This window comes from Lissotriton vulgaris, chromosome 8 (genome assembly GCF_964263255.1).
Source record: "Lissotriton vulgaris chromosome 8, aLisVul1.2, whole genome shotgun sequence".
Classification (NCBI taxonomy): Eukaryota; Metazoa; Chordata; class Amphibia; order Caudata; family Salamandridae; genus Lissotriton; species Lissotriton vulgaris.
The window spans coordinates 334078107-334090704 of NC_141696.1; the positions used below are offsets into that span (position 1 = coordinate 334078107).

The following is a 12598-nucleotide window of genomic DNA, read 5'->3' on the forward strand; positions in this document are numbered from 1 at the left end:
GTTGGAGCAATTGCCATGCACAGGGTGTGTGTGTGTGTGAGTGTGGGGTGGGGGGTTTGAAAGATGCAGACCAGACAACCTGCTATTTGGGGCTACAACTATCATTACTGCAGCATGTGCAGCTGCATCGGGGGCCATGAATGTGGAAGCTCGCAACACCTTGATTAAGGGAAGTAGTGTTTTGGGAATGTTTGTGAATAGCAAACTAGAGAAAATCCGCACCTGTATGAATGCGAACCCCTACAAGTGCAGATTTACTTATTTTTTTCATTAATTTTTGTAACTGCACTTCTTTACCTCATAGATTTACATCTGCAATCCCTGCTCCTTTACTGTATTTCCCATTGAGAGTATTCCTTATTTCCATATTATCCAGATTAAAGTGAATCGTTTCACGCATACTTTTCATTCCCTTACTGTAATTTTAGTCTCCTCCCTCTATTTCAGTATTTTCGAGTTTGTGGTCTAGTATCAAGTTAGAGTGGGCCACTCTTTTTAATTATTGATGTATTCTCCTTGCCATGTTAAGTTTTGTGCATGTTTTAGGTGCCATGGTTGTATTTTTGTAATATGCTCTAACAAAAAGCAAACAAAAAGAGAATACTTTTCTTTGATTTGTTAAAATCATAAAAGGGTGGAACATACCACCATGTGGTAGACAACGTCATATAAAAGTGAATCATACCCCAGTGTACTGGGCAGCATTACACAAATGTACATAATGAGTAAAAACAGAAAGTCAGTTTAAAATGGTGGAACATGCCCCTGTGTGCTGGGTGACATTACGCAGGTGTACATGCTAAATAAAAACAGAAAAACTGTTTTAAAAGGGGGAAGGGTGGCCCTCGCATCAGAAGATTGATGCCAACGACTGTTATGACAAAAATGCAGCACGCGATAGAACTTGTGCTTGTGTGAGCGTGTCAGTCCCCCCTATCTCAAATAAGGTGCTTAAAGTGACGTAGAATAAAAGAGAAGACGGAGGAAAGAAAACTGCAAAGAGCGTCAAGAAAGGTCTATGGCCGGCTGTAATATGTCCATGATTCCCAGTTCCTATTTTGCTGCAGCCTTCTTTTCGAGCTCTTGAGCTGCGAATGTCAGAAATGTAATTGTTTTGCAGGAAAGTTGGATCAATGAGCACCTGAGGCATTTTATCATGGCCGCTCTACAGGTCCTGACTTGTGTTTCTCTTAGCATTGGCCCCAGGAGGATCTTCCTTAAATTGTGTTGGGCCGGGCAGATACATAATAGATGTAATAGCTACCCTTCTCCCTTATCACAGAGGCGATAATCCAGTGATGGCTAAGTCCGAAACCATTTTGGGGTGAGGTCTTTGGGCGGGATCAACCCCAATCTCAGTAAACTTAGTTTTCTCTTATAGTGAAGTGAAGCATTCTTGTAAGTAAGGTTGTTGTTTCAATTGAGTGTACGTTGGCATCACCATCCAAGCATGACTTTTGCCAGCCACTAATGCTTTATCCGTTTGCATCGATACTTGTTTAATAGCTGTGTTAGTAATTTGTTTAAAAGCGAGGTATGACATTGGTGAATGCCAAGCTTCCTCCAGATTTAGCTATAGTAGCGCTGGCTTATTGTGGAATTGTTCTGCCTAGCCTGTTTTTTGACCTCCTCCCAACAGTGATAAGCTAGTGATTTGTCTTCAGCTTCCCTCGTTCGCCAGTAATATTTGGCCAAGACACCTTCCAGACCTATTTGCGCCATGTCTGAATTAGGGTGGTGGAGTGAGTCAAAGAATGATGATGGATTAAACCCAGATCAGTTGACTGGCGGTGAGTGTTTGATTTGTTCAAGCACTCCGCCCATCATCCCCTTTGGTATCGCTTTGTTCGCCCTGAGTTGGCGGGGTATGCCCAGACGTGGGTCCCTTACTCACTCTACCACTGGATTCAAGATAGCCTTGCTCATGAGGATTATGATTCCGAAACTGGTCCCATGATGCTTATTTCCGGTCCAGGGAAAACATGGCTTGGCAGTTCGGGATGGACTGTTCCCATGAGGCACAGGGTCAGACTGATTTGCATATGGCCATGTCTGAACTGGGGTGGTAGAGTGAGCTAAAGAACGGTGATGGATTAAACCCAGATCAGTTGACTGAGGGTCAGTATTTGATTTGCTCAAGCACTCCGTCCATCATCCCCTTTGGTATCGCTTTGTTGGCCTTGAGTTGGCAGGGTATACCCACACGTGGGTCCCTTGCTCACTCCACTACTGGATTCAAGATAGCCTGGCTGATGAGGATTATGAATCCGAAACCGGTCCCAGGATGCTTGTTTCCCGTCCAAGGAAGACATGGCTTGGCAGTTCTTGCTGGACTGTTCCCATGAGGCAAAGGGTCAGACTGACCTACATATGGCCATGTCTGAACTGGGGTTGTGGAGTGAGCTAAAGAATGATGATGGATTAAACCCAGATCAGTTGACTGGGGGTGACTGTTTGATTTGCTCAAGCACTCCGTCCATCATCCCCTTTGGTATCATATGTAATGGAGGGCAGAAATTTTGCTGCTACCACCTTTAGAAGGTGACTTGTTGAACATCTGCTTAGTTTTTTCTGTATGGTTTTGAAAGCGAATTGTAGTTGTTTTGATTTTGGGTTTGCCAAGGTCTAACTGATGTTTGAAGTTTAATTGGCTATCTAGTAGGACGCCCAGGTATTTATATTCATCCACCTGTTTTAGGGTGCTGGAATTTATCCTCCAAACAAATTTTGCGAGTGCTGGAAAAGCATTGGATGTTGGATTTTTGGAGGTTTATAGTTAAATGAGCTTTTGAGATATACAGCACAAGTTGTGAAATAATCCAAGAGGAGTTTGAGAAAGTAGCACAATATTGTCCACATATTGCAGGCTCACTATTGATGTTTTCCCGAGTTTCAGTGGGTCATCCTGGATTATACGAAAGTTGCTCTCTAGGTCAGCAGTATAGATGTTAATTGGCTGGGCGCCAATACGCATCCTACCTTTAGCCCATTTGTTGTTGAAAATTTCTTTGTTAGGCGCTGACCATCCCCTTTTTTTATTTGGACCCAGGTATGCGAGTATAAGTTGATGATTGCTCCCAATAGGTTGGGAGGGGGCACCCCAAGCTTTCATTTTGGACCAAAGTTCGGCTCTTGGAACTTTATCAAAAGCTGCTTCAGGATCTAGAAAGCATGTGTAGAGGATGTTAAAATTGTCAATTGCTTTCTTAGGTAAAAGGGTTAATGCTGATATAGTTGTTAGGGTGCCTATGCCAGCCCAGAATCTTGTCTGTGTTTTTGGGATCATGTTTTTACTACAGACCCAGGTCTCTAGATCAACCAGTAGGTTGGATGCATAGATCTTAGCCTCAAAGTCTATTAGGGCTATTAGCCTGTATTTGTTATGGTCTGAACGTGTCCCTGATTTGTAACTCGTTTGAAGGATGCTATCCCGCCAGGATTCAGAAATGATCCCGGTCCTTAAGCTGTTGTTAAACGAGGGGGATAAAAAACAGGACCAAAATGTGGGATCTTGCCTAAACAGAGCGTTCGGTAGGCCATTTGGCCCTGGAGCCCCGTGCGATCTCAAGTGATTTATTATGGTCAGAACCTGCTTTGGGTTATCTGGGGTATTTCTTCTCTTTACTCCCGAATAGCTAGTTCACTACTTTCTTTTTGGGTTTCCCTGCTTGTAATTTGAAGTTTGATTTTTGATTGCTTTTTTAGATGCGTTGCTAAGGCTTCCACTGATGGCACATTGAAGCTAGTGGCCTGACATTTTTGCGTGCCGGGGCTCCCGGCTTCTGATTTCGTTTTCGAACTGAGAGTCGGATTGTGCTTTGTTGGAATATTAATTATGCTGTCTGTGCTCATGTCCAGTGTGGTGTTATATGTTGCGTCTATGTGGGCTCTCCAAGTTTGGTCTGTCATGTCTGAGTTAAACTGCCGATGTTGCCGTTTAGCAGGAGATTTATTTTTGCCCAAAGCTGTTTTGAATTTCTCAGCTTGCTAGCATGGAGCATGGTGGTCTCAAGGTTTTCCTTATATATTTGCTTAGCCACCATGATTTCGCATTTTAGCTCCTTTTTTTAACCCTTTAGATGCGAGCAAAATTTTCCTGCAGTGCGCGAAAATTTCACACGTGCGCAAATCAGACGGCTCCCGGCCGACCGAAACACACACCACGATTGACGCTGGATGGCCAGGGGCCGTCCGACGCATCCAAAGGGTTACATTTTCTATTGTTGTGACAGTTGGAGGTCCTTTGTTCGAAATGACCCTAGGTGCGTGTTAGGGTGTGTTTTTATTGCCCGTATTTTTGGTGTAGACCACTGTCCCCCTCCATTTCTTGTTGTTTTCTGGGCTCTGTATTTGATTTGGTATCTTTTATTGATGTTCACTATGAAAGTCTCCCAAGCCTTTACAGTCTCTTGATCTTCTACTGGGGGTGATAGCAATGAGCGGCATGTCTCCATTAAATTGGTGATGTTTTTTTCGTTCCAGTTTAGTCATTGTAAGTTGAAGAGTTGTGTGTTCCATGTTAGAGGATTTGCCTGCTCCGACTCTTTTGGGATGATAGATAGTGTAAAGATTTGGGGATAATGATTGCTTTCAACCCGTTCCAGATGTGGAACTCTGTTATATGGGGAAATAGATCGGGGTCTACTATCGTAAAGTCTATTGTATTGTAATATGCTCCTTAGTAGTACTTAGACCTGTCCGGCTTGCTTCCATCAACAACGGGACAGGCTTTCATGGTGTAGTGTAATTAGTACTGCATTTCTGAAAGTAATTTGTATTTATGTACTGTTTCACTTTCACAGTACACACATCTGTTATTGTTGTGCACTCTGTCTCCCAAAGAGTTGTAGGATTGTTTTCTACCACAAAAGCTGTCACTTTGTGGTGCCAGATAACTCCTAAGGTGCAAATCCATCTTGTTCCCATTACATTTAGCCTTCCTAATCCTAGATAGATCTGGAACGGCTTTGTACTTTATATTTGTGTGAGTAGTTTCACCAAAGTGTGTATATCGGTGTAAGACTGCCAACCTTCCAACAAAGAACAAAACACTATATGAGAATATGGATTATACAGTAGGTAGTGTGGGAGAAAGTTGGGAGGGGGCCGGGGCTGACAACAGACAGGGGTGTCAAGCGAAGATTATTAGGGATGGACAGAGAGCAGAGTGGTCAAGCTGCCAGTGGGAAAGGGTGTTCACAAGAGGTGGAAGTGAGAGCTCTAAATTGTGCTTCTGCACACTGGTGCTTATACTGTCATGCGATGATGATTAAAAAGCTTTTCAGTTCACTGCAGAAATAGAGATTCGATGGCATCTTTAATCCACAGAACACAGCCATTTTCTGATTTCAAATCTGGAAATGCTGGTGCTGTGCATGTTCTATAGGAGGACCTACTTTGGTTGCCAAGTATGCCAGACAGCAAGAAATTACAGTGCTGCAAATTCCACCGAAAAGTTTCAAGGCACTAACGATACTGACTGGACTGTGATGGGATATGATGCTGCAAAAGAGGGCCATAGAAAATCGGGTGGATTTTATAATTTTATCAGTAAACAAGAAGCAGTTTTCTCTACACATCTGACAGCCACTGACCGACATACTTGGAACTCTGAAAAAGATTAAAATTTAGTGAGCACGCTACCTACACAAGGGAAATGCAGTCCCGGACACACTGCAACAGTTAACTGGCCACTTATCACCTGTTCATTGCTGTTATGAGTTGGTAAAGAGGTTAGAAATGTTTTCAGATGGTCTTACTATCCATAATGTGTGTAGTAAAGGGAAAACAAATAAGTGCCTATTTGAATATATTTCAGGGTGAAATTAATGTTAAGGGAATGCTTCACAGTTTGAAGGTAAATGAAAATCCTCCAATTTCTAGAACAAAGTCTATACCTGGAGAAGAATCACCATATGCAACCTCAGAAATTAGAGAATTTTCAGTTACCACTGAAATTTTAACAAGGCCCTGATTCTTTGTCATGTTTGCTGATATCATTTTTTTATATTGCAGTTTTCTCAAAACATATTTAATTTCAAGATGGCAGCAAGAAGGTAGGAGCACCTCAAACGGGTACAAAGTCTCTTTTTATGATATTATGTATTGAATCTTAAATTGTCTCCTAGTGGGATACTTAGACATTTAATAATAGTGTATATATTCTTTAATAAAAGTGTCTACATGCAGGTTTTTGTTATACTGAATACAACATTGTATACATTTTACACAAACAATTTTACTCTTGGAAGATCAAAGGACAGTGCTAATATAGTGTATTTGAGGCATCTTTTAAATGGGGTCTTAGGACACTCAATGGTAGTGGCTAGTATTCTGACTGGGTACAGTTGTGTACAAATAGTGTACCAAAGCACACAATATTCCACTACAATCAGGTAAACAAGTTACTTAATTTGGCCCCTTGGCTCCACAGAGTTGCTAAAGGTCAAGCAGCACGTCTAGGTGTTACTAGGAGTTACAAACACAGATATGACATGCATCTGGAAATAATCTATAAATTCGATTATTTTTCGGTGCTTTCTGTTCAAAGTATAACGTACTTTATTTAGCAGGTGAGTGAATAGGTAATTAAAACTAAGGTACATTCACAAAACGAAAAGGAGCGATCAACTTCAAGGGCAGACGTGATTCTAAATGCATTTATAGCACAGAAGTACCATGATATTGGCAATCTTTGAATATGGGTCAATGTTCATGTTTGGGAGCTATCAGCTGTCTTTGGGTGTGGCAAGTGAAGTCACTACAGTGTTTGCAAATACTGTCTCATTCAAGAGGATAAAAGTGTCCAACATAGGAATTAATTGTAGCAATATATTTACATACATTGTTGCATACAATCTTCTATGGCTCAGGGTACAAACGAGCCAGCTTAATGGGCTGAAGTCCCAACTGTTGAGTTTCCAGTCAAAATGTTTCAAAGGCCTTTGGTCCAAAATACCTACCAACAAACAAGATTGTCACTCAAGTTGCACAATCAAAGTGCAAAAGATTTTGGATGTCCAGTTGTAGATGATATTGGAAATCTGTAACTCAGTGCCCAGCCAAATGGCCCAACTGGTCTTATAGCTTTTAGAACAAGGCAGGTGTGGTAGTGACTGACAACCACTACGTATTGGTACCACATATTTGGGGCCTCTCACTCAAAAACAGTCAGAATGGGATGTGGACACATACTGGACCTTAAGCTATCACCAAGCCCAAGATACACTTGGATGTTTGGATTAAGGATCTGCTGCAACTGTAAACTGTGACACTTCTGGAACAATAACGGCTAAGAAGAAATTATTCCAGAAACAAGGTGACTTGTTTCCGGTTAGCTGAACACAATCGATCAAAATGGCAGAAGACATAAAGCCATATTTACAGTTTGGCTGAGAGTGTACTGCATCATGATTGTGGCTGAGTCCCCTGTTTCCCAAACTGCCAGAGGGCCCTTTCTGTTTTGAGAAATGGGAAAACCAGCTTGTTTCTGCTCGCGGAGCAGAATGCAGCACATGTAGAAAGAGGCCAAAAGGAGCAGTAATAAAGACATTTCTCCTTGTTACGCCTCACCTTGGGAGGTGTGACATTTTGATGCATTCCCAGATCTACCACTGATGGTAATTGTGAGAATGCATCAAGATCTATGGGAACGACCACGCTCCACCCATGGAACGCTTTCCTGGGTGCAGAGTAACGCAAGGCAGCGATCTGCTCTGCCTTGCGTTATTCGAGATTTATCAAGCCATGCAGGTCCACGCTAGGAGGCCCTGCGTGGCTTGATAAATCATGCTTATGTTTTGTGTCACCTTTGCGCCCCCATGCATGGCACAAGGGCTAGGCAAAACCTTGATAAATATTGCCCTATGTTCTTAGTCTGCCCCAGAAAGTTACCCTCTTAAGTCTCCTCCCTCTTGGGAGCAGCCTTGTGAAGCAGCCGAGGTCCAGCTCAAGAACAGGAGGGTTGAAGGTTGACACTAGATACAATGTAATCCATATAATAAATATAAGCAGTTATCTTATAAAAAGGGAAAAGTCTTTGAAAAGGCCAAATAATTATTTAGCTATATAAATACACAAAGCATAAATAGAAGCGAGCAAAAGAAATCAAACAATTCAGGAAAACAACTAAGATTCACAAATGTATAGAAGTAACAAAACTCAGCACCAAATCTATACTTAAAATGCACTGTTCAAGAGCACTAGCTGATAGGGACTGCGGCACTGTTCAGAATGTTACTTATTAACAAAGAGGATTGACCCTGCCACCTAAAATGACACTCCCGCTGTACTGTCCACGATCATTAGCTGACCGTGATCAGGAGTGCAATCTTGAATGTGTACAGCCAGCAGCGGGGTATTTCTTCATACATAGAACTGCATTCTCTAGTAAAATGCACTTAAAGGGACAGTGGGGCATAAGTATACAGAAGAAGGCACGCTGGCAAAGTGCACATGACGGAGCAATGGTGCATAAATATGCAGAAGGAGGCACTCTGCTAAAGTGAACCCAATGGGGCCATGTTACCTAAATAAACAGAAGGAGGCTCCCTGCCAAAGTGCACATAACGGGGCAAAGGTGCATAAATATACAGAAGGATGCACATAACGGGTCAGAGGTGCATAAATATACAGAAGGAGGCACCCTGCCAAAATGCACATACTGGGGCAATGGCGCATAAATATGTAGGAGGATGCACTTTGTCAAAGTGCAAATAACGGGACAATAACGCATAAATACAGAAGGAGGCATTCTACTAAAGTGCACATAACGGGGCGATAGTGCATAAGTATACCAAAGCATGCACTCCGTCAAAGTGCACATATGGGCAAAATGCTGTTGAAAGATGCAGAATACTGTATTCTGCTAAACTACACACAATGGAGATGTACTTCTTAATTATACAGAAGATTGCGAGACTGCCTATGCGCTACACATAATGGTGCAGTGCTGTCTAAATAGACAGAAGACTGCACTACAGCCTGTTCACGACACATAACGGTGCAGTGCTAACTAAATAGACAGAATACTCCACTACTGCCTATGCACTATTGCCTATGCACTACACATAACATTGCAGTGCGGTCTAAATATACAGAGGACAGCACTACGGCCTATGCATTATACATAATGGTGATGTGCTGTCTAAATATATAGAAGACTGCAGTACTGCCTAAGCACTATTGTGAAGAGCTGTCTAAATATACAGATGATCGCACCCCTGCCTATGCACTACACAAAACGGCACAGTGCTGTCTAAATACACAGAAGACCGCACTCTCCCCAAGCGGCCTCAACAGAGCAGCACTTCTCGAATATACAGAAGAGCTTTCGAAAGGGTTAGTGCACATAATGATATAAACGCACCTAATATTTTAGTGCTACCTACATTTACATAAAAGTGCACTCTTGTGAAGTGCACCTAGAGTGTAGTACGCCTTGAGTAAATGCTGCATAAGTGTACCTAATGGCACAGTACCTCTTAAGTATAAAAGGTGTGTGCATTCCTACTACTAGTTAAGTGTATCTAATGTCATCGAGCTGCCTAAATATGCAGAAAAGTGCATTCCTTTGAGGTACTTCCTATAAACAAGAACATATGCATTTCTGCCTAAGTGCGCAGAATGACGCGGTACTTCTTGGACATACAGAAGTGTGCGCCCTGTCTGGGCGCAAATAAGGCGCGGAGTTGTAAATAAAAACACTGGGCTGTCTAGACATATGGAGAGCGTAACCCTGCACAACACCATTACACACAACAGCGCAGTGCTCACACAGCACTACTGCCTCAATGTGCATAACGGTTCCATGCCAGTACACAAGAAAGTACGGGGTACCTATGCAGCAATCCTTGAGTCAGCTGCTTCAAAACTAAACAAAACGACGGATGCAGACCAATGAAAATGTACAAAAATAATCATCGTTACATCCTTTAACGTAAAAGTATCATTGGAGTTCCGCACCAATTCTGCCCCGGCAAATCTGTGGGGTAATATTAAACCCAAAAGTCTGGCGGTAAACGAATTCTGTCCACACATCCAAGCTCTCCCCGTTTTAAGCTTTTTCACTGCATTGACTGGAAATGCTATTGTAAAATGTGACTAAGTTTAAGTTTTTGAGGCGTCACAAACACCTTCAGACGTGTGAAATTGTAAATAAACGATTAAAAAGTCTGAACTTGTACATCATAAATTACACCCTGTGGTTGCTTGATTTTTTAAGTAGTTGTATTAGCCTTTATAGAGAAGAAAACGTAAAATAAAACCACAAAAAAACCCGTGGATAGACTTTTGGATTTTGAGGGATGCATACAAATGCCCCTCTTTGCATGGCGTGGAAATCTACCTACGTCACAAATTTTCATATCTACGCCTGTCCCTCCATGCAATTTCCTGATAATTGTCAACACATCAGACAATTCACTAGATTAAACCTGGCAGTACTGTGCTTTAACTCCCGTCATATATTTAATTTTTCTCTCCACAAGAGGAATACCTAGGATTGTATCACCAACGCCTGTACTGGCTCAGAGCATGGCGCCTCATTTTATTTTGCGACTGCAGTGTCTGAAGTGGCCCTGATTAATGCAGACGTTTTCTGTCTGTGTTTTCGACCTTCGGAATGCACCGCTTGGATGGAAACAGCGCGCAGTAATAATGGTCTCTCTCTCCATCCGAACTGTGCTATGTGCAACTCGTGCGCCAACTGGGTGAAATTCCGAGAGTAAATATGCAAACCCTGTGCTCTGCTATTTCAACAAAACAAGCACTCATCTCTGTGCCGACGCAGCATGGCTGTTGGCGACACTGCCCCCTTTTACTGTTGAGAAATGATTTTGCCTATGTAATAAGTTCATGCTTCCTTCCCCTTTCCACCTGGCAAGGAAGGGACATCTACATTTTCCAGAAGATTTACGTGCATCTCCAGGGTGGGAAACATCTTCATGGCTTGATCATGAACAGCTGTGCTGGAAGGGAACAGTGCAGTGATGGGCGCGCTCGTCTGTTTTTCCTCTTGTAGTATCCAAAGTGCATACATTTAACTCATAATTTCACCGAATTAGTGCATGAACTGAGGGAACACAACTCGGAAACAGTAAGTAGTGAAAGCCTCTCTCTCAATCTGAGCTTCACTGTCTGCAGCCCATACATTAACTTGGAGAAATTCAAAGTTAAATGTATGCCTTGGTGAAGACACTGAATATAGGCGTTCTGCTCTGAGTTGGTTTAGCGCACATCTTCAGGCTAGGGCCCAAATACGGTTATGAATACCCACACACTCGTGAAGCTGAGCATGTTTCCAGGTGTATGTATGCGGGCCACAACCAATCCCTTACCTACATCACATCCATAGCCATGTTTTTTAAAAAAAAATAAAGCCAAGGGGGTTGATTAACAAAGATGTTTATGTGAGTTTGTGACAACCTTGTCGCACTTCTTAATTTCCAGAAGTGATTCTCATCTACTAATGGAAGAAGGGTTTGTGGATCTTAAGTGTCCCACTGGAGTATTTACTTCAATACTAAGCTCCATCGAGTCTTACAGGTTTTCCCACAGGTCACTTTTAAACTCACCTAAATTGAATGTATGTGTGCACAAAAAGCGTGTGTCTGAGTTCCTGTGTCCATATTTACCTCGCTCATCTCGTGTTTGATAGGGAGAGGCTATGTATTATCAGCCTGACCTCTACTCCTCCCCAGTTGTTGACAAAGGTTAGCTGACTCACAATGGCGTCTAATCCTTGTCTCTTCGCCCTCTGCCCCAAGCGCCCCCTACCATTACTCTGCGCTGCCCAGGGGTGTATCTAAGGCCCCGAGCAGGGTCAGGCCCCCTCTTTACCTGGTATGGCCCTCCTCCAGAGGCTGGTAGCTCCAGTCCACCATCACGGCGCCCACGTAGCGCTGACGCAGGGCGGCTCGCGCAGCTGAGGGCAGCCCGCAGAGGGCCACCACGAGGAGCAGGAGCGCGCGCGGGCCTGAGGCAGCCATGGGGCTCCGCGGATTCAATCTCGGGCTCCTCGTCTGGCAGGTGCACGCTGTCTGGCCGCTGCCTGCTGTACCTGTGAGGCGGCAAGGTCTGTGGAGGGACGTCGTATCTGAGCCCTGCGGTGCCTGCCTCTAGTGGAGGGAGGCTCCTTCCCGGACGCGTGGGAGGGCGGGAGGCTGGTGCCTGGCGGTTCTTCACTCTGTAGATAGCCCTCCTCGCAGAGAAGTGCGGCCCGTCCTCCTCCGAGCAGCCAGGCACCGAGCCAGTGTGTGGGCTGAGGTCACACTGAGGTGCTACTCTGGAAGTGTCTGTTTGTTCTGACTGTGCTCTACCTTTGTGAACATGGTACGAGCCAAATTAGATTTGTTTTCGTCATACCGGTATGATTTGTCAAATTCCCACCGTCAGAACTATTTCCCCACTGCACGTCAAGTTTGAGGTGGGTGAGGCTACACATTAGGATGGAGAATCGAGAGGAGGGTCTGGCTCGGCTCTTAGAGCCCGTACACCTGCCGAGCCCTGAAAATGTTAGCTAAGTAAATATTACAACAAACATCGCGTAAAATATAACAAAGTCTCTTAAAAATTAAAAAAAAGCGTATTGACGCGGTGA

At 43.4% G+C, this 12598-nt stretch overlaps 1 protein-coding gene across 3 annotated transcripts in view; it reads right to left on the reverse strand.

Moving 5' to 3' along the window:
* The window catches only part of F5 (coagulation factor V), a 786312-nt gene extending 774017 nt beyond the window's left edge, over positions 1-12295 (reverse strand). For 2 of the 3 annotated variants that reach the window (XR_015299279.1, XM_086934094.1), the window contains exon 1: positions 11839-12107. Coding sequence is in view for 2 of the 3 variants with exons in the window: in XM_086934094.1 (XP_086790220.1) it covers positions 11839-11987 (149 nt within the window). In the remaining variant the exon portion in view is untranslated. Of the gene's footprint in view, positions 1-11838 lie in introns of all 3 variants that reach the window. The other variant, XM_086934096.1, reaches the window with a different exon arrangement.
* Positions 12296-12598: the final 303 nt, after the last annotated feature.